Source organism: Poecilia reticulata, chromosome 10, assembly GCF_904066995.2.
Source record: "Poecilia reticulata chromosome 10, P_reticulata-male-v2, whole genome shotgun sequence".
Classification (NCBI taxonomy): domain Eukaryota; kingdom Metazoa; phylum Chordata; class Actinopteri; order Cyprinodontiformes; family Poeciliidae; genus Poecilia; species Poecilia reticulata.
In genome coordinates, this window is record NC_088839.1 from 4324980 (window position 1) to 4351457 (window position 26478).

The following is a 26478-nucleotide window of genomic DNA, read 5'->3' on the forward strand; positions in this document are numbered from 1 at the left end:
TTCGTCTTTAACCACACACACACACACACCCCGACTGCCCCCCCACCTCTCACCCACCTGCTGTCAAAACCATGGCGACAAATGTAGCCTCACTTCATGTCCTTCATTGGTCACTTTGCACTCTTCACTTTTTCTGAACATCAGAGCATATTTGACCAATATGGAAATGAAATAAATAAATTGAAATAATAATAATAATAATAATAATAATAATAATATAATAATAATAATAATAATAATAATAATAATAATAATAATAATAATAAAACCCTGAAACAATTAGTTAGAAGGCAGAATGCTCCCCCGCACGCAGAAACAAGCAGTGGATTCAGCAGGCAGGATTAGTGTGTGTTACGCAGAAAAGATATGCTTTGTGAGTGAGTGTGTGTGCAACATCTGCATGTATCTTCGTTCATGATGCCATCAACATTTTTCTCCGAATCCTCTTAACGTGAGGATTAAAACAGAAGTAAAATGAAGTCGAACAGATTTGTCACTCCATCCCTTTCTCTCTGCTCAGTCCTCTCGTGCTGCTTCTTTGTGTTTAAGCTACTGAACCAACTGTTAGACGGCAACGCGCCATGACCTGCTTCTGTATTCACCACTCACACGCAGCTCCCTCTCTCTATGAAAGCATCTAGGCGACGCAAAGCTGGAAAACAAATTCGACTGGGTGTGTCTCTGTAATAAAAACGTTTTTCCTGGCTTGTATTTTCTTTATTGCTACAGATTGGGTCACATCGATGCTAATAGTGTTTCTTCCATTGTTGGATTCCCTGGCCCATTAACTCCCGCTGAGTCCCACTGGGATCATTACGCTCCATCTCATCTGTGTGTGGAGCTGGATGGTGGTTTAGCAGGAAACTCGAGTCTTTCTGAAGCTTCACACACACACCTGATACAGACACAGATCCTAGTCCTCAGTGTAGATTTTACAGAGTCTTGAAAAACTATTCAATCCTCTTTGACTTTTTTTGGACTTTGCATGTCTTTGGGATATTAAGTGCAATACTTTGAGCTTTTGTCGCAATCATATTTCTCCACTCAAAAAAGCGTGACCTGGCTACATTTCTCTCTATAGAATAAATACTAGTAGCCAAGCTATGCATACTAATTATATTATTTTTATAAAATTCATTCTATTTATGTATTGCATTTTACTTACTTCTGTACAACTGTGTGTGTCTCTAGTATAAATACTATCAGCTTAAAATGACTAAGTAGAATGAAATTATATTTTATCAGTAAGGTCAACAATATCAAATAATCAATTAATTCTACCCAATGTAAATTGTCATACAGTTTCACTCCAGAAATTGCACTACATTAAAACAATATTTTTTATTTTTTTACTTAAATTTGACATTCTTACAAATCTATATTATTTTAATTGTCACTTTGAAAAACAGGTTATCTGTTAGTTGAAGTTTCTCTGATTTTATTGCATTTTCAGTCAACTCTCATTGTTTGTCACCATGTCAAGTAATATAAAAAAAAACAAATTACAGCTGCGGGTCCCAGCTTTAGTTACGTAGGAAATATTTCTCGGTTGTTTAGAAGCACATTTCTGGCTGCAAAGTCAAGTAATTCTGATCTTCCATCCTTACCTGTGAAAGGTAATGCCAATTAATCCAGTTTGAAACACACAGCCCAGGTGAAAAAAGTATACTTTAGTATACTTCAAACATACTTAAATTTGTGAAAGTACACTTTAAGTATACTAATTATTAAGTGTACTACCTATAAGTATATCTGAAGTATACTAAAAATACACTTGTACCAATTTCGAAATTAGAACTTTAAACACACTTAAACATAATTGTACCAAAATACACTTTCAATATAGGCTATTAAATAAAAGTATACTTTAAGTGAACAAAATATGAATATGTATGAATTTTTAAGTGCCTTAATAATCTTTTAATATTTATTAAAATTGCATATACAATAAAAAAAAGGATAATCATGATGTAATTTTTAAGAAAGTATCCAATCAATTTTCAGATGTGTGATGTAAAATCTTATAATCAACGGCATTAGCTCCAGTTCAAACTCTAGACCAGATGGTGGCGGTATTGCACACTTTCATTTATTTAAAAAACGCCACAAAGAGAAGAAAAAACTTGAAGCAGGGAAGATAACGCTGTTGAAATGCACCATTTTTACTCTCAAAATATTGCCTTAAAAGTAGAGAGGGCCTTGACATTAGTTACTAATTTCGGTAAATTCAAGCCGGTGACGTCCTAGTCCAAGTTAGACTACAACACAATGAGAAAACAACAGATGGAAATGAAATGTGTGTCACAAAAGGAGCCCGGAGGGACGAAGGCTGCTAAATGTTGCTAGCTGGTGGTAAGTTTGTTTATTAATTATTTTCATAAACAGTGCAGTAAAGATATATAACTTACATTGGTTTTTTAAATAATTATTTTATCAATTTATTGTGACTTGTATAATTATTACAATAGGAATCATTCAGCTTCATGTTATAACTGCATGGAGGCTGTTTGTTATAACTTATACTTTAATTCATAAACTTAACCTGGTTTTAAGACAAAGACAAAGAAACTTTGATATTGTGAGGTGGTTGTTGTTCTAACACGTTCATCAATGATTTTATCTTCAACATATGTTTGCAGTCTAAGCAAATGAAGATGAAAGAGGAAGCCAGAGAAATCGGATGTTAGAAAACCTAAAGACTTTCTGTCTCAGAAGAAGCTCTGACTCCATCAGATCAACAACCAGCTCTGAGGATGAACCTCTGCATCGTCTTAATGGTGTACGTTTGTTTTTTCAATGAGGCAATAGCTACATTTTCAACAACAAAAACTGGCGTTACCATCACCAAGTGCTTAATTAACATGATTTGATTTAAAGGTAACTGGAAAGGATTTTTCTCTTCTTGTTAATCTAACATTTATCTTTCTTTTTTTTTATTTGTTGTTGACTTTCAGGGCCCTGTGATGGACTGGTGACCTGTCCAGGGTGAACCCTGCCTCTCATCTGATGGCTGCTGGAGATGGGCACCACCAGCCCCCCTCACCACCCTGAAAGGATCAGCATGTTCAGATCATGGATGGAAAGATTTTAAGGTAGTTTGTCTCCTTAAGTCCAGACTTAAAACAGCTTCATAGTTAATGTCAACATCAACTGACTCTATGACATTACTATTTTTTTTTCTACTTCTAACATAAACAGGCAAAGAAGACACCCAGAAATGTTTTTCCACCCCAGGCATCTGGTCCCAATCATCATCAGTTCTGATGATGTTACATACATGGCGAGTCCACAACGTCTTGAAATTCTAAGTATTCTTTTTTTATTTGCCATTTTTCTGTTCTCTTTAAATACAAATACTTTCTCTGTTTAATTGCTCTATTGTTCTTTTTTGTAGGTTTCCGTAACATTTTACAAGCACAATATATTTTCTTTAGGTTTTACTCAGATTTTATGTAGCAAAGCAACGCAGGGCAGCTGTCGTTGATCCTCACTGTCATGTTTTATTGTCACACTTAAATTTTCATGTTCATGTGTTCACTTTTGACCTGAAAACTTATAATTTGTGTTAAGTTCATAAAGTTGTGAGTAAAATTAGACAGTTTTAAAATGTCTGTAATAAAACAATATTTGAATTATCTTGAACTTCTTGTGTAATTAATCTTCCCATGTAAGTACTGTAGTGTAGTTATGCATGTCATTTACAAAATAGGTACGTAGGAATAAAGACTTTCACGAGTAATTAAAATTGTAGTTTATTATCAATAGCAGGAAATAAAAATTAAGTGTAATTTAAATACATTAATAATATATTAATAGTATATTTAAAATATATTTGAAGTATATATATTTTTAATATAATTCTGAGACAGAATTATTACACTCAAAATATAATAATAAAGCTCTGAAATATATTTAAAAAGTATACTTAAAGTACACTTGAAGTTGTTCTAAAAAAGTACGTATAGTATACTAAAATATACTATTAGTCGTAATTTAATACTATTTAAATACTACTAAAGTATACTAAGCACAAAATTAGTTGCTCTAAAATAGTACAGTTTAAGTACATCGATAAAAATATACTAATGTATGTTAAAATTTAGTATACTGAAGTATACTTTTTTTTCACCTGGGAGTACAGAACTTGAGGAGCTCTGATCGCTCTGCTGCATCATAGAAGATGGCGGACGCTGTTACGTACAACTCAGCGCTTCATGAGGCGTCTACCAATTAATATCTATGGTTTCTGGACTCTAAAGCAGCTGCCACAAATACGATTTGAAGATATATCACTATTTGCAAACAATTTTTCTTCATCAACATAATCTAAACTGGACAAATTCCTCGCTGATTGATACCAGTTTGACTACGACGGTAAGTGTTTTGGTTTTTTCTAGGCGTTAGTTGATATGCTAAGATAGCAATAGTAATTTGTTAGCTGGCTAACATTACATAGCCTTTCTGTTTTGGAAATAGAACGTATTTAGGCTCTAATCGTAATCAGACTTTTATGGTATAAACTGGGGTTGCCACCCGTCACGTAAATGCATTATTGTAAAGATCCCGTATTAAATCCTCCTCACGTCTTGCGCTAGTTTCACCACAGTAGCGACATGGACCTTACCAAGCTCCGCCCAGAAATGCCCTCGAAAATCCCACGTGGCTGCATGTCTCACAAACAAAGCCTCGCGGAGCTTAGTTTCTATGTAAACATGGCGTCTTTCATTTCGACTGACTCTCTGCAGAGTATTTTACTGTAGTTGATTAGTGTAGCATTTCTGCCGGATTTTCAAAAAATATCAGCCACGACAATGGACAGGGGAACTAAAAAGTTCATATCATCTTTTTTGGACAACATCAAGGTGTTTGGGCCACGTGATGCCTCCAACATTGTGCGTGTCACAGCTAAATGCTACCAGTCGATGAGGAAAACAGCAGATCCTCACACCCTCAGCATAAATATAGTCAGGCTTTCATGGTTTTGAGGGTTACTTTTGAAATCAATGATTTCTGTTGTTGGCAAATGTTTGAGTGTGCCTAGGCCTGATACACTGAACTCGGTGCTAGCGTGGCTAGCACAATAACAGTTTAGTAAAAAGCCACTTCAGGTAAAATAAAATCTTTAATGTATGTCACATTAAAAGATTGCATATTGATCTGTTCAGCTAACGTAAGACTGTAACAGACAGGCTTCAAGGTGTAGAAGTTGTATCTGTACTGCCATTATGCTGTACTTGGCTAAAAGATTTTCATAATGAATGTGTTTATTATTTACTTTCTTTTTTTCATTCACTATACACAAAGAAAGCAAAGCAATAATACTTACACCAGCAGACACTCCTTTGTTCTTATTGATCCTACGACAGTTGAGCTGCAGCTGCGGTCGTGAACAAGCTTTGATCCAAGCAAGGCATTCCGTTTAAAATTTTGGAAATCTGTGAATTTTAGTTCCACAAATACGATCAGGATACCTGACATCGCCTGTACAGATACCCCACTGACGGTAGAGAACCATTCTTTTTCAAGTCCTGATGCAAAAACTTTCTGACGTCTGCTAGTCCACAATGTACATTAGCATGTGTTTACTACTGTAGCTTGTATTTGTGAGACGGTCACGCACGTGGTAGCTGCGCTGTGACGTGAAATGGGCATTAACCAATGAAACGCGGCCCCTGTGGTAAGGTCTATCTATCTATCTATCTATCTATCTATCTATCTATCTATCTATCTATCTATCTATCTATCTATCTATCTATCTATCTATCTATCTATCTATCTATCTATCTATCTAAGACGCTGTCTTAGATAGACGCTATCCATCTAAGACGCTGTCTTAGATATAGATAGATACATAGATAGATATTAGCTCATTAACTTCACATTTCTCCAATGAATATTTATCAAAGGTTATGATTAGAAGGTTAAGTTTCTTTTACTTTGTTTTGCTGCGGTTGTAGACTTGGCAGTAGAAAATTGATAACATAGGAATATTAACTTCATATTCCTTATAACAGATTACACTTGATTCTGCTGTGGTGCCTGTGGAAACAAAGTGCATGAAGTTTGTGCTCAGCTGGGAAAGCCCTGTGGATCACATGGTGGGACTTCTGCTTCAACCTGCTCACTACAGTATACCATTGCCTCTGTCATCCACCAGTTCACTGCAGACTGGCACCCACCAAGGACCCTACATGGATGTCTTCTTAAGTTGTAAACCCTGAGTACATATTAAAATAAAATTGATATGCCTTTTGTAAATACACTTCTCTACCAATGACTTAAATTGTTAACTGTGATGTTATGTGATGTTATGTTTTGTGTAATGTAGTGTATATATATTTAATTTAAAAAAATAACCAAACTGAATATTTGGTTATTTTTTAAGCCCCTCTGTCATTTGACAGGTTATAATTAACACCTTTGACTGGTGCACATGGAGACATGATAGAGTTCATCGCAGAGGCAACTAAAATCAATCAATAAAAGAATCCTTTCTGAATATCATCTCATGGACACTAAACTAAATGCGTCTTTCTGACCGGGAGCTGACAGCATGTTTAAGAGCTATGGACAGGACATCTTGATTAGGAAGCTCATTGCAAAACTTTAGTTGAAATGGCGCCTTTAACTCCAGTCTCCAGTACAGAACAAAGACAACTAATGTGAATGCAACGTTGCTTTAATCCCGGGGTGCCCAAGGTTGGTCCTTAAGGGCCAGCATCCTGCACGTTTTATTTTTCTCCCTGGTTTAAAGCACCTGGATCAAACGATGGCTCGTTAGAAGCCCTAAGAAAAATATTGACAATCTGAAAAGGTTGTTACTACCACCAGGGACAGATCTAAAACGTGCAGGATGCCAGCCCTCAAGAACCAACTTTGGGCACCACTTCAATCCATTTATAGTCTAACAGAGGATCCAGTTTATTTTGAAGAAATAAATAAAGGTGCAGAAGTTAATTAGATCCATGCGCAGTGCACTACACAACCGTTCTGCCCCAATCTGGAAGTTGGAAATGTCTTAATAATTAGTATTAAAAAGTTCTAATGTATTAATTTATCTGTATTTTATTTTGAAGGAGAATGAGCGTCAGTGAGTGAGCGTCGCTCCTTCACCCTGACGTTCCTTCCCTTGGTCGGTGGGAGGGGGGGTTCCGATCTATGTTTTTGCATCCACCTGAATAATGTGTAGTTGCGCCAATGGCTGTGTGGACGTGATGCTTGCAAAGCTAGCTGTACAGACTGAGACACACATGTTGCATCTGCGATGAAAAAAAGTTGTCACTCATGCATTGAATAATTATGTGGAGGTGTTGACTGAGGCGTCGTATATATGGGACAACGCTGGTACCAAAGTGCAATATAGTGGTATGATATTCAGGAACGATCCGATTCTTCTGGACAGATCTTTACTGATTACATTTATTTCAGCTCTAAGTAGTTAATATCTAGCCTTTTTATGGGAATGTGGATCTTTCAGATCAATTTGAGAAGCAATTTTGATAGGTAAAAGTAAAAATTTTTTGTGTCACGTAGCACGGGGTGCTGGTCTTGATTTGGTCTTGGGTTAGGTGGTCTTGACTACAACTCTGCTACTGGCTCCTTGGTTGCATGACCTCTCCCACCCACCTTCTTTCCATCCCTTTCTGTTGAATTTCTTTAAAAATAAATGCCACTAGTGGCAAAAAAAGTGAAGTTCATGTTATGTTTGGACAGGAGACAAAATGTTTCCATCCCTGAAATTAAAATGCATAGAATCACATATCTAAGTCTAAACTATGTTACAGAGTAAACACAATAAAAACATGCTTTATCTGTGGCATTGTTCATTAAAATGGCACATTTATAATGTATTAAAGTTAAATACGATCGGTTCACTTAATGATATTAGCGATTAGGTAATGCATTCAGGAAGTACTTTTAGAAAAATACTTAAGCAATACTTAAGTATTTTTAAAAGCCAGTACTTTTTTACTTTTACTTAAGTACAAATGTTAATGTGGTAGTTTTACTTTTACTTGAGTACATTTTTGTCTGTGTATTTGTACTTTTACTTAAGTAAATAAGTAAATTTTTTGAGTACTTTCTCCACCACTGATGATATCAGTCATTCTTTAGTATTGCTTATGCAATAGGGGCACATCGCCCATCCAGAACCGATCATCTCCATAACGGATATATGTCCGATCTTCTAATTTCCTTTGCTGCATAATGTACATTGCATTTATTCTAGCATTAAGTAAATGTATCTTGAAGGAGAATAACACTTAAATAATAGTCCAACAAAGATATTTAGAATTAAAAATAACTCACCCTGAATTACCATGAGCGATATAAGGAATGTAATAAAAGTGTTATTAATGAAGGGAAAAAAAACTCAACCCAGACTTTAAGTTTAGGATTTGGTTCGCAGTGTATGAAGTTAAATTTGTTTCCCAATTATTCAATGAAAAAAAAAAAAACTAACCTCAGTTAAGTAAAATAAAATTGTAATCAAAACTTTTGGAATTGTAATGATTTTTTTTTTTTTAAAGTTTTGTTTAAAGGACTTTTTAAAATTAAATAACTCATTTTTACCAAACATAGACATTTATTTGCACACATCAGGAATCTTTTGTTGTGATTTTAGGCCCTGCTCACAACGACATGCGAGAATCGCAAGCAAAACTTTGAGTCACAAACAAAAGCTTAGAATAGCAAGAAACAATTTCTGACAAGCACAAATAAGTTTGTTTTGCAAAAAAGAAAGTTAACTTCATGAGTCAAAAATGTGTGATTTAAATTTTTTAAAGTTTTTTTTAAGCAAAACTCAGTAGGCTTTTCTCATGGTGACATGCATTAACAATTCAATTTTTGCTTTTGTTTTTTTCGTTTTTCTGCAGTTCCACATTAAAGTTTGATGCAGCTCTGCTTTCCTGAATGGACCATCTTCATCTCCACTGCAAGTGTAGCAAACAGGCAGCTCTTTTTTATAGATTACAGTCCACTAAAAGGTTGCATTGTACCCTTGTTTATATTTTTAATAGTGTAATTCTGTAATGACAAAATATGTCTGGTGGTCCAGCTCTGATTTACATATCTTGCTAAATTGCAGGTTTGAATATTGCAATACTTTCCTATAACAAAATAGACCTGCAGAAAGAAATTACTAATAAAATATCTTACATTTGCATAGTGTTGTGCTCTATATGGAGATGTTACTTAGCTTTGATTGTATATGTCACAATTTTGTAATTTATCATTGTTTATTAAACTCTGTTAATATTCTGTCCTAAAATGCGGTTAGATGTGCCCTTTTTTTGTTGTTGAGCACCTGCCCCTTTAGTGGCCCTGCACTTGAGTACTGGATAAACTTATAAAGTTCTCCAAAAGCACTATCAATGGTAATTTAATGACATAAAGTGGTTTAATCTGCGAATAATTTAATGTGCAAAGAATTAAAATAAAATTAAATTATCTTTTTTTTTATTCCTGCTGGAGATGCCGGGGATTGAACCCGGGGCCTCATACATGCAAAGCATGCGCTCTACCACTGAGCTACATCCCCTGGCAGAAACACTATGCGGAATCATCCAATATAAAGTCACATAGCATCTATGTAATGCTTAAGATGTAAATGTCTGTGTTGGTTCCGTGCAATGTGATTCCTGATTTCTTCTCTTCCTTCATTCCTTTCTTTTTTTAAAAAAAAATAAATCTCATGACGTCTTCCCCTGCACTATCAAGACTGACAGCACTCACGGAACAAATTCCCTTTGTCCCGTAAGCATCGCCTGAACACAAAGGCGTAGGAAGCGGGGGGGACATGTCCCCCCCAATGTTGGAGAGAGTCACATTCGTCCCCCCCAATAATTTCACCGCAGTTTCGAAGAATTTTTAAATCTTCCACTCGCGTGCTTTTATTTTGAAGGCGTACAACAGCGCATTCAGCAGAGCGCTTCCTCCCCTTCACCCCTCTGAACCGCTCAGAGTAAACGCAGCAGCAGACAGAGTCAGAGAAACTTCGTTTGAATGAAGTAAACGACCTGCCAGGAATTTTGCCATGAATATCGCTCATTTATAACATCTTGTTGTCAGTTTACTTTCATAAATAGAACTAAATCTTTTTGGTTAAGCCGTTTTAATTCTGGGAGAGTCACATGTCCAAAATTTTACTGCTAACTTTGTTTAAAAGTTAGCTAGTCTAGTCACAATGATTTAGAATGAGACTGAAACAGCAGCAAAATTAGCCTTTTTATTATTTAAAGTGAGCAACACCTGATCATACTCGACCACTTAACATATTATATTATATTATATTATATTATATTATATTATATTATATTATATTATATTATATTATATTATTTAGATATTTAGGAGAAAAGCAGTGCTAGAATGATGTTCAAGAAAGGTTAAGAAGCTCTGGTGAGGTCTTCATTTAGTTTATTGAAATATGTGTTAACTGTTTTTAATTTTTAAATAAGCTAAACTATTTTATTATGAGAGGAGCAGGTCAGGAAAGACATAGGAGAGTCAGGAGGAGTTTCAGAGTGTGAAGATATAAAAATTATATAAATTAATTATATAAAAAATTATATTAATTACAGGGGACAATAAAAGTGCTTGAGGAGAGGTTTAAAAATAGTGAAAATTTTTGCTACTAAGTAAATAGAGTTGAGATGTATAATAATGTATCCATCTGAAAATTAAGGTATTTAAATTCTCATACTGTATGATAAAAACATACTTTTTATATTTAGTTCACATTCTGACACTGTAGATTACTGTAGTGTCTGTTGTAAATCCATGAATCCATGCAGGAACATCAGGCTGCAGAGAGTCAAGAGGGAGACAGAGACAGAAACACATATCTGTAGATATTTCAGTTAAATGTTTGCAGCTGAAAATGACAGGGAAACAACATTTAGGTTTTTGCCTCAGTGTTTTTTATGGATCATGTTTGGTAAGTTACTGAATGCAGAGCTGGAAAGTGAGACTGAGTTAACGGTGAGGAGCTAAGGTGTCTGTTAGATGTTAAAAGTATCATTTTTATTTATTTTGTAGATCAAACTGTTGCACTGATGTAGAGAGTTGTTAAAGAAGAACAAAACTTGTTTTTTAGATTTTATTTTTGTTGGTCAAACTGATGTATTGAGTTTAAAACTGCTGAGTCTTATTGTATGAGCTGTTTTCTACTTTGGTTTTAAAAAGAAGTAGAACCAATTCAATTGCAAGTCAATTTAGGGTTAGGGTTTATATCAATGCATTTTTACCAATATTAAAATGTCTTTTGACCAATAAGATATTCCAGAATCTGTTAGCCTGTTGTGAGTTGTGAGGCAAATGCTAAAGTGAGTGTTCATCCTGGAATGACGGTCATTATACTATGCATAACTTTAATCTGATTATTGGATTGTAAATAGTAACATGTTAGAATACTTGTTACTGAAACAAGGGTCAGATTAGAGTAACGCATTACTGACGTGTTGATGGCATAATTGTTTGACATTTCTACTCAAGGTATTTACTGATCTGTCAGGTTTCCAATATGCGTCCCCCCCCCAATGACAGACTCGTTCCTACGCCCTTGCCTGAACAATAAAGAAACTTAATCAAACTCCTGCTGTTTTAGCACAAAACGACATTCGCTTCTGTGCTTATATTAAAATGTTTGAGAACGTTATTGCATCATCAACCACAAGATGTCGCTCTGGTCCACAGCTGACACCTCCCTATCTAGAAGGTAATGACAGCTTTGCCAAAGCTTTACATTTTACACGAAAGTCTAGTGTACACCTGACCCCCATGAAGTAGGTGTGTTTGGTACTTTTTGACGTAGTCAGCTGCGAGCCGTGAACAGCCAATGACGAGCCTCTAACACTAACCTTTGACATTCACCTGTAGCTGCCTGTCCACCTGTTATCCATGGGAAGTTACGGGTGTCAACGTACAGTGACTAAGAGGAAGGACTTCTAGTGAGAAATGAAATGAGGCTTTACCCCCTACGAGTTGGATGTTTGTTGGTGGTCGCGTGTTTCCTGTTTTGGATAAAATCATTTCCGGATGATGGAGGTAGGTCCAATTATCTTCCAAAACAAAGATAAAGGTCTTTTTATTTTTTATAAAAAATAAAAACGTAATTTTTTACGTTGCCCTGTAGTGCGGGTTTGTATGACGACAAATTACATAAAATGAAACTGATTACTGGAATCTTCATGCTAAAATAGTTCGACTTTGTTAAACTGTGTCGTACTTTGTATTTTCTCTGCACGCGGCAGTGGGTTGTAGTGAGTAATACATAATTGTTTTCTCTTACAGTCACGAGAGCTATTAGCCCTAATTATTAGGCATAATTATAGTTTTAATGTGTGTCATAAAACTCTCCAGTCCTTCATAACTATCGTATGTTGTGCTTGGCTGCCCAGTTATGGAAGTCTACTGTTTCCCCACTCTAGCTGTTCAGTTTCCGTCTCAGCTTCGAAAATTCAATGAACAGCTGCAGTAAGGAAGACCCCACGAGATATCATTCTCCCAAGGGCGTAAATCCCATCAAATTATTGGGGCGGGGGAACATAAACAGGGAAATTTTTTAAGAGCAATTTTGGAGGGGTCGGCAAAGTTACAGTCAAATGTAGCGTAAAATGTGTTTTTAAAAGTTTCTTATTGTGTTTAAGCTGCACCACCAAATCTGTCTAGTAAGTAGCAATGAATAACAAAAGTGTTTTTCTCAGTAAACAAATTGTTGAAACCCATAGAAGTCAAACTAAGATTCAAATGTTTAGAAATGGTTAAGAGTCAGAGATCCAATCTCTGCTACACCTTTACAAAAACTTAAGACTGACTAAAATCAAGTTGTAATAAGTAACTCCACTTAATAAAATTCTTCATAAATATTGATTGATTGCAGAGGTTCTCAATACAAGTCTTGTGTTATTTAAAATATAATATAAGTTGCTTTAAACTTTTACTTTTTTTCCATTTCATGGATGGCTGAGAACCTTTAAATATGTGGAAATTGAATATCTGGGAAGTATCATAACTTAAACTTAAGAGTCAGCACCAGTTTTCTAGAAAAATATTCAGATTTTATTTTGTGGTTTTAAAGGCTCTACATTGAAGATGGTAAGAAATAAAGGCATACTTTTTTTTTTTTTACCGTCAGCTGCAATAGTTCCTCTGCTCTCGGTTCCTATACAGAGCTGTCAGTTAGTGGTCATGCTCAGCTGCTCCTGTTTCAAACTCTTCTTATTAAAGTAAGAGTTAGAGAGCTAAATATAATTGAAATACTGGCTACCTTCGTCAGAAAAAGGAGCTAAGTCTATGAAAGCAATGTAGCAGTTTTGCTAGTTTTGATTTCCAAGGCATGAGGTAGCAGTTTATCATGATTCAGCCAAAGTAAGGAAATGAACAAACTGTGATCTGATTTTTGTTCATGTGTTTCTTCCTATTGAGCAGTGAAAGTAAATAAAATGTGTAATATGTCTTTTGCTTTAAGTATTAACTTACTGGAGAGTTTGTTATTTGTGCTGCAGAGCCACAGCTAACAACTAGCTCCTCACTTCAGCCATAGACATAATATATGAGTAGACCCCGCATTGGCTACTCCGGCGCAGGAAGTGGCCATCTTGGAGCGGTATACCCTCCTACTTTGCTCAATCAAAACAGCAGAAGATGCCTCAGCACTGAGGGATATTGTTGTTCGGATCTATGGATTATTGATGTGAGGGCTCCACAGACAACATTTCATAAGTAAGATGGACATATTATTGTGTATATATTGTGATTGGAATATTACTTTACTGTATTTATGTAACACATATTATAAAACTTATATTATGTTATAACATTCACCAGCAAAGTTTACACAGGTGGTAAGGACTATTATTTATATGTAATTCTTTCACTAGTAAGATACATCCCAAATCTTCCGTTTTTTTTTTTTTAAAGTTTCATAAAGACACGATGTGAGGAAGAAGAGGGAGATATCTATAAAGAGAGACGAATTCACTGCAGCACAGATGAATCTCACATCAGATTTTGGACTCGATCTCAGCTGCTGAATCACTGAAGCTAGCTCTCGTCGGCTGAAAAACATACATCTTTATGTATGTATATACATACATACATATAAACTTGTATCCAATATATATTATTCAGTATTAATCATTATTTATTTGTGCCATTATTAATCATTATTTAATTATGTTTGTATAGTTATATAAATATGTATTGATATTACTAAATAATTTATTAAATAAATTATGAACGGCTGTGTGCTTTGTAATATGCTCATCATACATCAATATTAGAATATTCCATCCATCCATCCATTTTCTTTTTGACCACCTCGGCGACCTCGTCCCCAGAGATTGGAGAGCCCAACCCAGAGTCCCCATGCTCAGCTTCCTCAGCAGAAGGCATGTTGATGGGATTGAGGAGGTCTTCGAAGTATTCCGCCCACCGGCCCACAACGTCCCGAGTTGAGGTCAGCAGCGCACCATCCCCACTATAAACAGTGTTGGTGCTGCACTGCTTCCCCCTCCTGAGACGCCGGATGGTGGACCAGAATCGCCTCGAAGCCGTACGGAAGTCTGTCTCCATGGCCTCTCCAAACTCCTCCCACGCCCGAGTTTTTGCCTCAGCGACAACCCGAGCCGCATGCCGTTTCGCCCGCCGGTACCCATCAGCTGCTTCTGGAGTCCCACAGGCCAAAAAGGCCCGATAGGACTCCTTCTTCAGCTTGACAGCATCCCTCACCGAAGGTGTCCACCAACGGGTTCGAGGGTTGCCGCCGCGACAGGCACCAACAACCTTGCGGCCGCAGCTCCGATAGGCCGCCTCGGCAATGGAGGTACGGAACATGGTCCACTCAGACTCAATGTCCCCCACCTCCCCCGGAACGTGTTCGAAGTTCTGCCGGAGATGAGAGTTGAAGCTCCATCTCACAGGGGACTCCGCCAGACGTTCCCAGCAGACCCTCACTACACGTTTGGCCTGCCAGGTCTGACCGGCTTCCTCCCCCACCACCGGAGCCAACTCGTCACCCACCAGGTAGTGGTCAGTGGACAGCTCCGCACCTCTCTTCACCCGAGTGTCCAAGACATACGGCCGCAAATCCGATGACAAAATCAATCATCGAACTGCGGCCTAGGGCGTCCTGGTGCCAAGTGCACATATGGACGCCCTTATGCCTGAACATGGTGTTCGTGATGGACAATCCGTGACGAGCACAGAAGTCCAACAACAGAACACCACTTGGGTTCAGATCGGGGGGGCCGTTCCTCCCAACCATGCCTCTCCAGGTCTCACTGTCATTGCCCACGTGAGCGTTGAAGTCTCCCAGTAGAACAAGGGAGTCCCCAGGAGGGACACTCTCCAGTACCCCCTCTAAGGACTCCAAGAAGGGTGGGTAATCTGAACTGCCGTTTGGCCCGTAAGCACAAACAACAGTCAGAACCCGTCCCCCCACCCGTAGGCGGAGGGAGGCTACCCTCTCGTTCACCGGGGTGAACCCCAACGTACAGGCGCCCAAATGGGGGGCAACAAGTATGCCCACTCCAGCCCGGTGCCTCTCACCGTGGGCAACTCCAGAGTGGAAGTACGTCCAGCCCCTCTCAAGGAGACTGGTTCCAGAACCAGAGCCATGTGTCGAGGTGAGGCCGACTATTTCTAGCCGGAACCTCTCAGCCTCGCAAACTAGCTCCGGCTCCTTCCCCACCAGAGAGGTGACATTCCACGTCCCAAGAGCGAGCTTCTGCAGCCGAGGATCAGACTGCCAGGGTCCCCTCCCTTGGCTGCCGCCCATAGCACAATGCACCCGACCCCTTTGGCCCCTCGGACAGGTGGTGAGCCCATCGGAAGGGGGACCCACGTCTCCTCTTCGGGCTGAGCCCGGCCGGGCTCCGTGGGTAAAAGCCCGGCCACCAGGCGCTCGCCATCGTGCCCCACCTCCAGGCCTGGCTCCAGAGTGGGGCCCCGGTGACCCGCGTCCGGGCGAGGGAAAACGAAGTCCAAAGTTTGTATTCATCATAGGGGTCTTCGGGCTGCGCTTTGTCTGGTTCCTCATCTAGGACCTGTCTGCCTTGGGTGACCCTACCAGGGGCATAAAGCCCCAGACAGCATAGCTCCTTGGGATCATTGGGACACTCAAACCCCTCCACCACGATAAGGTGGCTGCCCAAGGAGAGGCAGAATATTCCATTCCTATTCTATTGTTATAGCCACTAAGCATATTTAAATATGCTGAACTATGTATTAAAAACATTGTAGTGACTATTTGTCCCAAAACTTAAATTCAAAAATCAAAAAAGCTCAAAACTCGAAGGTGATCAAAACAAAAGTGAATCCAACTCAAATAGTCACCTGATGCACCGTGGATTCTGGTTTACGTAGCACAAAAGGATCAAAAAGTCAAATTATAGTTCTTTGGTTTTTTATTTTACTGTTCAGCCAAAAAGATACAGGCTTCTGCTTCTGCTCTGATTCCTGTACCTGTTCTCTGACTGATGACTGAAGTGACCGATTCTAAAGGCTGGTAAAAAACCTTCAGACCACACATGTGCATAATAAGCTACCTAAGATACCCGCATCCCAACCTGAAATTGCTAATCAAAGAACTTATTCTAAACAACAAATTAAACAAAAATTCTAATGATAAATCAACTAGAAAATAAATAATAAGAATAAACTAAACAATTTAAATTCTAAGATTTAACCAAAAAATGGGAAAATTGCTCCTACAAACGTACTTAAATAATACAATTGTTTATCAATGTAGCATTGATAGATGTTTGAATATGGTTTCCAGTAACAAAAAAGCGTGTTATGATCGATTAAATGCGCTGATACGTCATTGTGCCTGCTAAACACACTGAGTGGAGCGGTGTACCGCTCCAAGATGGCCGCCCTAAATCTCGTCAGCGACAATAGGCGAGAGCGATCCATGAGGCGTCTATCCTTATATTATGTCTATGACTTCAGCGGCTCTGACGGAGCCTGCACTGCTGTTGCTCTTCCTGCACTTTGGACTGAATCATTGTTCTAACAATGGTGGGGGGAACCTAAAAATGTGTTTTTTTCTTAGAGGAATGGCAGATTTACTTCGTTGTTTGTTTCTATTGCCTTTTTTATATTGACCTTGTTTAAATACAAAAGTTTCTTTCATGATTTCTTTGTGGGGGAGGGGCAGGGGGTGAAGGGGCAATTGTAGACTTCTCCAAGATTGAGGGGGCTAAGGACCCGCCTTCCCTCCCTACGCATCATGTAACTTCGCTGAGGTTACATGATGCAGCTTTTTATTCAAACGAATGATAAGCCATCATTTTCTTGATTTTCCTACCACTATGTGGCGCCGCTAGGAATCGTGGGCCCCATGACAAAAAATTTGTTTGGGCCCCCCTGTGCAGCTGCTGTTAAATTCTTTTGAGTCTATTTCACCCATAAAAAGCATCACACTTTTAAAGGCTTGAATATAACTTAATTTCTTTGGTTCAATACTGATAATTAGCACATTATTTACTGCTCATGAATTTTACATTAAACAGTCCACATCCGGTAAGCAAGTAGGTTGCTTAAATTTTTTCTATTAGTTTTAGATTACTAAAATGTCTCTCCCAAAAGCAACGTGCAACTACACATAAAGCAATCCAGACTTCTCAAAAATGCTATGTAGTTGCATTTATTCAAGCTGCAGTACATAACTTTAATAAAAAATATGTTTTCTCCATGTTTGTTAAATCTGTCACGATGTCATATCAGTTTGTTATGAGACAGATAATCTGTGAAAACAATCAATCTCTTCCATCTCCTTCCTGAATTACTATTACTGGTTAAAGTAATGCACCATTCTGACCAAAATAACCAATCAGAACTAGTAGAACGCTCTTAACACTGTGAATTAGCCTCATTCACTCACTGCTAAATGTACTAATGGTGGAGAAACAACTTATCATTACAAGAAACCATTTATCTGCCATCATTGGTAGCTATCCTAACTGAACTGAGCATTCACAGTTTGAATCGGCACAGCTCTGTGCTACGCTAGCTGCAGCACGGCACAAATCGAGGGGGAGGAAGGATGAGCAGCACAACATGAGATTGTGATTGACAGCACTAAAACTCTCCTACCACTGACTGGTTGTCTCTAGCACTGGGAGAAGGCAGAAGAAATAGATTTTTCACAGATTATTTCTCATACCATACTGTCACAGCATAATGACAGTTTTAAAAAATATGTGAAAAAATATTTATATAAAAGTAACATACTGTAGCTTTAATTTCACTCAGAAGAGAATGGGTCAGGAGGGACGTGGGTTATATCTGCTGCTGACTGACTCGTTTATAAGTGGTAAAAGGTACAAGGGACAAGTTAAATATATGAATATGTTAGTAACTTTTTTTCTTATTTCATTAAAGCTAGTGAAATGGAGGCAAACCGTAGTTTGTAGCTAAGCTAACTATGCTAAATGGTTGATAATCTCACACAGTCTACCAACCTCTCTTGGAGAAAAACTGTGTTATAAATGAACACTCTTGCCTTTTTCTCTCTCTCTTCCTCTCTCTATTTTTTCTGAAAACCTGATTTTACAACTTTTCTTAGCAGCATAGTAACTGCCACAGTCGTTCTTGTTTCCTACTGTCTGCTACTACCAACATCACGCTCTCTCAAACCTCCAAGCAGGAACGAACCATTTCATACAGATCCAGGGTGGTTCAGGGCAAATATGGATGTGTGCTTTTTGATCTGGGAGTGGGAACATAACATTTTTACTGCTAAAAACAATCTTTGAAAATACAATATGATTAATTTTGTATTTGACAGGGCCCCGTTTTTAATTTTTTTTCTATGAACAAAAAAGTAATAATTAAATTGTGGAGGGCCTCATGTTGGTCAGGGCCCCTAGAATTATCATCACTTTTCCCCCTATACCGCGCCCTGTTTACGCCTATGCATTAATGCATTATCTTGTCAAAGCTGATCAAATGTCAGGAAAGATGTCACTCCAAAAACACGTCTAACTCAGCTAAATAATGCCGTGAATGATACATTGAGGTTTAAAAGATTATCAGATCTCGTGAAATGGCCAATAGTAGCTACTGAAACTCTCCAGTTTTCTCTATTTTCTGTCTGATGAACATGAATATTAGGAAGTGTTTAAGTGGCTGATGTCTTGATTGGTCAAACTGGTAACAGGAAGCTTTTAAGTCAGTCACTACTGTAAATCTTCTCTGTCTGTGACTGTATCATCTGAACTCTTTGTCTATTGTGAATGCATTTACTGGCTTAGGTGTTCTGACTACCGGGCCACGATTTTGCTTGTTCCCATCACAACATACTTTCACAGATATGTAGTTTTTCAATGTGTTTCATCTGTATATAATTAAAACAGGTAGTTTACCTAATCAAACCTGAACCCCTTTGCCTGCTAATCCCACATACTTCCGCACTTTGTGCAACACTCTGTAGTTTTTGATTGTTTTCCTTATATAATAAGTCAGTCACTACTGTAAATCTTTTCTGTCTGTGACTGCATCTGAACAATATCAATACAGATGGAATAATCCATATGTATTGTGTCTTCAGATAACACATTTTTAAGACTGATATTAAGAAATCACTCAGTTAAAATGTAAATGAAGACACTTGCTAACTGAGATTGTCACTAACCCTGGGTTTATTTTATCCTGTATTTATCTCTAAAAATATTAAGGAATGTTGAGAATAATACAGTGCTGTGAAAATATAGGAGCTCCTGATAGATTACGTTCTGTTTTTGTGCAAATGTTTTTAGATCATTTTACAATTTTGAAAATCAGACAAAGTTCTGTTCTGATCTAATACTAAATGAGGAAAATGGTTTATGGTGAAAAACAACTGATCAGCACAAGAGCCACTTTTGGATATTGACAATAAAATCATTGCAACTGCAGCTTGGATATACGTTTTGATCAGCTAGCGCGTCAACAACCACTTCCCTACTCAGCCGCTCAGCGACTTTGTTTGGCAGTCGCTAATAATTGTCAGCAAAAAAAACAGACACAACGGAGTTTCTCGCACAGCTGGAACGCCAACGCGAGCTCACACACCACCGCCACTGCACCCACGAAAGAGGATCTCTTGACAGAGAAGTAGAAGACGACAGTGGTATGTAACCTGAATGTTTGGTGCTGCGTATCGTTCTTCTAAGCCCACTTTGGTTCTGCCATGTGAAGCCATTGTTGTGCTATGTTTTGCTGTGAGATTGAGGCTGCGGGATTTTGATGTGCGAGTGTGTGCTGTGCCTGTTCGTGCGTTCAATAAAGTTTAAGGATTTGCTGTTACCTGGAAGTTTCCTTTATTTTGGATTAAAATGAGTGGATCATCTGCTGTGTCTGTTGTTGAAAAATTTGATAAGGATAAAAGAACGATTGTTCTCACTGAGAAAGCTCTCGCAAATAAAATTGAAACTATCCAAACAGAGCGGAAAAAGCATGTAAAGAAAATGAAAGATGAAATATCATCTCTCAAAGAGTTGATGAAAAATGATAAAAATTATTCACAAGTAAAATCACAGCTGGGGATGAGTTAACACACCTGTTTAATGATGCTATTGTGTTGCATGAATCTTTGCTGTCTTTAATTCCGCTTGATGAGAAAGATGAACAAAATACATTTGTTGTATTCAGTATCACTGAATACAACAAAGGGTTTATTGAGGATGTTGAAATATGGCTTTCTGAAACAAATAAATCCTCAAGCAGACCATCCTCTGACATGTTACAGTCACAGGAAACTACATCAGGAGAAGAAATGGAGGTTCAAGAACAAATGGAGCCTCAGTTATCTGCTAATCTCCAGCATGACATTCAAGATTATGTGTTGCCATCTGACAGTGTTTCAAATCAAGGAAGCAAGTCAAGCTCCAAAGTATCATCAACTTCATCTGCACATCTCAGGGCAGAGGCTGAAATGGCTGCCTTGCTCACACGTCAAACTATGCTGAAAGAAAAACATGCTATTGAAGAACAGGAGGAGCAACTTAGAAAAAGAAGAGAGCAGCTTCAACTGGAAGCAGAAATGGCTGCAACTGCTGCAAAAGTAAATGTGCTGAAAAATGGATCTGCAGTGCGAAGCTCGGCTTCAAGGAAATCAAATGGAATGGAATCGTATTTTAAAACAAAAGGAAATACTATTGAAACTCTTAATGCAGATGCTAATACTTTTGTTCTACAGACAAAGAGGAAAATAATTAATAAAAATGCAGAGCTTCAAATAAAACCAATGCAACAAAATGTGACAAAGAAAAGGTCTGCACTTGGATCCTCTCATCCTGTAAGCAGAACAATATCAAATATGCCTCTGCAGCAAGCTGCTCAATCAGCAACCAATGGAAATTTGTTATCCATTATGGAGAAACAAAATGAATTAACTTGCATGTTGGTTTGTCAACAAAGTCTCTCTTCACTACCCAAAAGAGAAATTCATCCTTTTGATGGCGATCCGCTTCATTTTCGGGCCTTTATACGCTCGTTTGAACAGGTCATTGAATCAAAGACTGGCGATCCTGACGATTGCCTGCATTACCTCGCACCGTACACCAACGAACTTGTCAAAAGCTGTCAACATATGTCTGATGGTGGTGGATATGTAAAAGCAAAGACTATGCTGTATGAGCATTTTGGAAATGGACATGTTGTTGCATCTGCTTACCTGAATAAAGTTCATTCGTGGCCATTGATTAAATCAGAAGACGGAAAAGCTCTTCAGGCATACTGTTTGTTCTTACGAGGGTTTTGTAATGCGATGGAGGAGGTTCATGATCTTTCTGAATTAAACACACCTAATATGCTTGCTGTGATTAAAAGATTGCCATATAAGTTAAAAGATAAATGGCGAACAGTAGCATGTGACATTCAGGAGAAGCAGCATCGAAGAGCAACATTTATGGACATTGTTTTCTTTATTGAGCGTCAAGTCAAAATGACTACAGATCCTGTGTTTGGAAAATTAAGTGATGCTCCATCAACAAATCCATCAGCCAAGAGCACAGATGGAGGGAAACGTTTTTCTCGCCCAAGAACTACAGGAAGTAGCTTTGGCATCACTACATCCATCAGAGGCTCAAGACCATCAGACTGATGTGAAGATTTGTTTGTTTTGCAAAGGTGGACACAAATTGGAGTTATGCTCTCTGCTTGAAAGGAAACCTCATAATGAGAAGATTTCATTTCTTAGGAGAAATGGCATCTGTTTTGGTTGCTTGCGCACAGGGCACAGCAAAGAATGCAGAAAACGCCTTTCATGTAAAATCTGTGGTTTCAGACATGCAAGCATACTCCATATTTACAACCAGAAGAAGAATGGAGTTCAACTAACTACTGAAGCAGTGAAATCTCCTGTCACAGTTCAGACTAGTGGTCTTACTGGGGCCGGTGAACAGGACTGTCGACTTCCCATCGTGCCAGTCAAGGTGAAATCAAAGAAAGGTCAACAAACACTGGAAGCATACGCCTTTTTGGACCAAGGGAGTTCAGCATCCTTTTGTACAGTGGGTCTTTTGGATAAGCTGAATCTCACTGGGAGAAAAACAAAGATTCTCTTGCGCACCATGGGACAAGAGAAAGTTGTGGACAGCTTCATTGTACCTGAACTTGAAATTGCCGGACTGGACAGTGAACTGTATTATGACATGCCTGACCTCTTTACTCAGCATAAAATGCCTATAGACCTGAGTAATATTCCAAAGCAACAAGACCTGGATATCTGGCCACATTTGAAGCGTGTTCATTTGCCAGAGATTAAAGCACAGGTGGAGCTTTTGATCGGCATGAACATGCCCAGAGCCCTAGAACCTTTAGAGGTCATCAGGAGCGAAGGTGATGGACCTTTCGCCATTAAAACCGTGCTCGGCTGGACAGTGAATGGGCCGATTGATCGAGAATGCTGGGAAAGACCAGATTGTCTGTCAGCTGTCACCATGAACAGAATTTCTGCTGTTACATTGTATAATCTATGGAAGCAACAATTCAAGATGCATTTTCCTGAGAGCAGCCATGATGAGCAAATGGGGCTGTCAAAGGAAGACTCCAAGTTTCTAGAGTTGGCCAGTAAGACAGTAACCTTGCGTGACGGACACTACAACATTGCCTTGCCTTTGAGAGACCGAGACATAAGGATGCCTGATAACCGAGCAATTGCTGAACAATGGGCTTTGAGCTTAAAGAAAAGGTTCATCAGAGATAAAGACTTTCACAAAGACTACACTGCCTTCATGAAAGATCTTCTATCCAAAGGTTATGCAAAAGGAGTGCCAACCACAGACTTGGAGCGCAGTGATGGAAAGGTTCGGTATATCCCTCACCATGGGGTGTACCGTCCTACCAAGGGAAAGATTCGGGTCGTTTTTGACTGTGCTGCATCATTCCAGGGCATTTCTCTCAATGCACAACTCCTGAGTGGTCCTGATTTAACAAATAGCCTGATTAGTGTGCTGACTATAATAATCCAGCAGACCTTGCCTCCAGGGGTGTGAAGGTACAGCAATTTCTACATGACACTACATGGTTATCTGGTCCTGCATTCCTTACACAGCCAGAGACAGATTGGCCTGTAAACCCAGAGAACTTACAGGAACTTCAACATGACGACCCTGAAGTCAAAGTGTCTGCTTCTGTTGATGTTTCTCGCGCACAAGATAATGATCATCCTTTGGCTCTTTTGATTCATTGTGTTTCATCCTGGACTCGTCTTGTCAGAGTAATGGGTTGGATTTTAAGATTCAAAACAATGCTCTTGCATCACAAAAGAAACAAGGCACATTTTCAGCCAGCATGTGAAACAACCCAGTCTGAAAGTGCTCATCAGAGGGGTGAGCTACATACTGGCTTTCTCTCATTGGAAGAGATTGAGGATGCTGAGATGCAGATAATCAAGTTTTGTCAGAAGGAAAGATATTCTGAAGAAATTTTCTGTCTCCAAAAAGGAGAGAATGTCAAACGAAGCAGCCACATATACAAGTTAAATCCTGTTATAGTGGATGATGTGCTGCGTGTTGGAGGACGTCTCAGCAGGGCTGTCATGTCTGAAGATTCTAAACATCCTGTCATTGTTGCTAAAGATTTTCATATTGCTTATCTTATTCTCCAATATATCCATAAAGAGGTGGGTCATGGTGGTAGGAACCACATACTCTCAAAGCTCCATCAGAAATATTGGATTCCTGGTGCTGGTGCATTGATTAGAACGATCATGTCAAGGTGTGTGATCTGCAGACGGCTTCACGGAGCTGCAGGCCAGCAACAAATTGGCTGACCTGCCTGAAAGCAGAGTGACACCTGAGAAGCCCCCCTTTAGTTTTGTTGGAGTGGACTATTTTGGTCCATTTGAAGTGAAGCGTGGGAGAAGTCTTGTGAAGAAATATGGAGTTATCTTCACATGTTTGGCAATCAGAGCAGTACATATTGAGGTTGCCTCATCTCTTGACACAGACTCTTTCATTAATGTCTTACGACGTTTCATTGCAAGGAGAGGCCAAGTAAAAGAGCTGTGGTCCGATAATGGTACCAACTTTGTGGGCGCAGAGCGTGAACTGAGACGAGCGATCGAAGATTGGAATCAAGAAAAGATCTCTGATGCGCTGTCTCTGAAGGGAGTGAAATGGATCTTCAGTCCTCCAGCTGGGTCACACCATGGTGGAGCATGGGAGAGATTGATCCATTCCATCAGAAAAGTTCTTAATTCTACCCTGCAAACACAGCATCTGGATGAGGAAGGACTACAAACTGCTCTCTGTAAAGTGGAGTCAATCCTCAATAGTAGACCTATTAAATTGGAATCCGCTGATCCAAATGATCTGGAAGCTCTAACACTGAACCATCTTCTCTTACTCAATTCTAATCCAAGTTTACCACCGGGTTTATTCCAGAAAGATGATATTTATGCACGGAAAAGAAGGAAACAAGTCCTATACATATCTGATCTGTTCTGGAAGAGATGGATTAAAGAATGTCTGCCTCAACTTCAACAGCGCCAAAAGTGGATGAAGATTAGATGAAACTTTGTTCCTGGAGATGTGGTCCTTTTAATGGATGACTCTGCACCTCGTGGTTCCTGGATCATCGGTAGAATCACAGAAACTGTGCCAGATAAAAATGAACTTGTACGTCGGTTCTGGATTAAGACCCCAACCAGCTGCTTATGCAGACCCATCACAAAGATATGCCTTCTTCAGGAGACCTTTGATCAATGAAGATAACTTGTTTGACTTAACTCTTGACATGACCTTTTGACTTGACTTTACCATAACTAGATGTACATCGCAGACTGACTATATTTAGGCTAAGTGCTGGTAACCTCTGGCCTATGACTGACCGACTATGGATGGACTATTTTGAAGAAAAGAAGAAATGATTGACTATTTGCAAATGACTTTCATGGACTGTTTGAATGTATTATGTTATCTCATTGTGTGTTTTGATGTAGTGTATATCTTAGGTTATGGTGTTGTATGAGTAATTATTACTGTGTAATGATGTAATAATTAGGGGCCGGAATGTTGTGGATAGGTGTAGCATGGGATCACGTGGTTTTATTAGTGATTGTAGATCACCTGTTGCTCTCCTGGTAATTTCAGTGAGTGGGTGATAGGGGAGGTTTACTTTTTGCTGACCGCTATGGTTTGTCTTATTAACACTGTTTAATTCTACGGATCCGTTTTTATGCTGCCTTTGAACACTGTTTGCCTTTTGGATATTGACAATAAAATCATTGCAACTGCAGCTTGGATTTACGTTTTGATCAGCTAGCGCGTCAACAACCACTTCCCTACTCAGCCGCTCAGCGACTTTGTTTGGCAGTCGCTAATAGAATATATTCCTGTTTTTGTAAATATGCTGCCTAAGGATACATCTCTGCTGCCACCGACTGCTTTGGAGGGGAACTGCTTGTTCCAGAGTTGAGAACAACTCTAGAACAAGAGTTGTTACTTCCAGACGGGAACAACCAATCACAAAACAAGGGTTTAATAATTGGCAAGCAGTGACCCAAAAGAACACATAGGTTTGAACAACAGAACTGAGACAAAAGTGGAACTTACGGAAATTGTAAAACTAACTTTTCAAAACAAAACAAAACGAAAACATACACTTACAGTCAAGCATGGTGTGGTCATATGGTGGTCTGGGCTTGTGAGTAGGCCACAATTCCTCCACAGCAATAAAATGTCAGTTTTTGCAAATGTTTGGGAGTTTTTGCTGCCAAGAGTGACCCAACACGGGTCTATTAGTTTTCATTTTGCATTTTTCAAATTCACATTGGTTATCTCGCTCTAATAATAAAGTGAGTTTGAGGACCTTAGCTTACCTTAGCATTGTAGCTTCACTTGGACTCAAAGGCAAAAACAGGAAAAGAGAATACAACTGGCCCGAAACACAGGTATATTATTCTTAGTGAATGTCCAGTTTGGTTTGTCTGAGTTAAAATGAGAACTTCTACCACATAGAAAGCATAATCACTAGAGTATA

At 38.7% G+C, this 26478-nt stretch overlaps 1 protein-coding gene, 1 long non-coding RNA gene and 1 other non-coding gene across 7 annotated transcripts in view; 2 read left to right on the forward strand and 1 right to left on the reverse strand.

Moving 5' to 3' along the window:
- Positions 1 to 1976: 1976 nt before the first annotated feature.
- LOC145553270 (uncharacterized) lies at positions 1977 to 3635 on the forward strand. Its single transcript, XR_014089575.1, has 4 exons — positions 1977 to 2352; positions 2640 to 2779; positions 2955 to 3092; positions 3199 to 3635. It is a non-coding gene; the product is annotated as an uncharacterized LOC145553270 (long non-coding RNA).
- Positions 3636 to 9472: 5837 nt separating this feature from the next.
- On the reverse strand, positions 9473 to 9544 carry trnaa-ugc (transfer RNA alanine (anticodon UGC)). The gene has a single exon. It is a non-coding gene; the product is annotated as a tRNA-Ala (tRNA).
- A 2270-nt stretch (positions 9545 to 11814) lies between these two features.
- The window catches only part of zgc:154054 (Alpha-1,3-mannosyl-glycoprotein 4-beta-N-acetylglucosaminyltransferase B-like), a 45398-nt gene continuing 30734 nt past the window's right edge, over positions 11815 to 26478 (forward strand). The window contains exons 1-2 of one of the 5 annotated variants that reach the window (XR_014089254.1): positions 12058 to 13728; positions 13927 to 26389. Coding sequence is in view for 3 of the 5 variants with exons in the window: in XM_081611535.1 (XP_081467661.1) it covers positions 11967 to 12051 (85 nt within the window). In the remaining 2 variants the exon portion in view is untranslated. The other 4 variants (XM_081611535.1, XM_008419746.3, XM_008419747.3 and 1 more) reach the window with 4 other exon arrangements.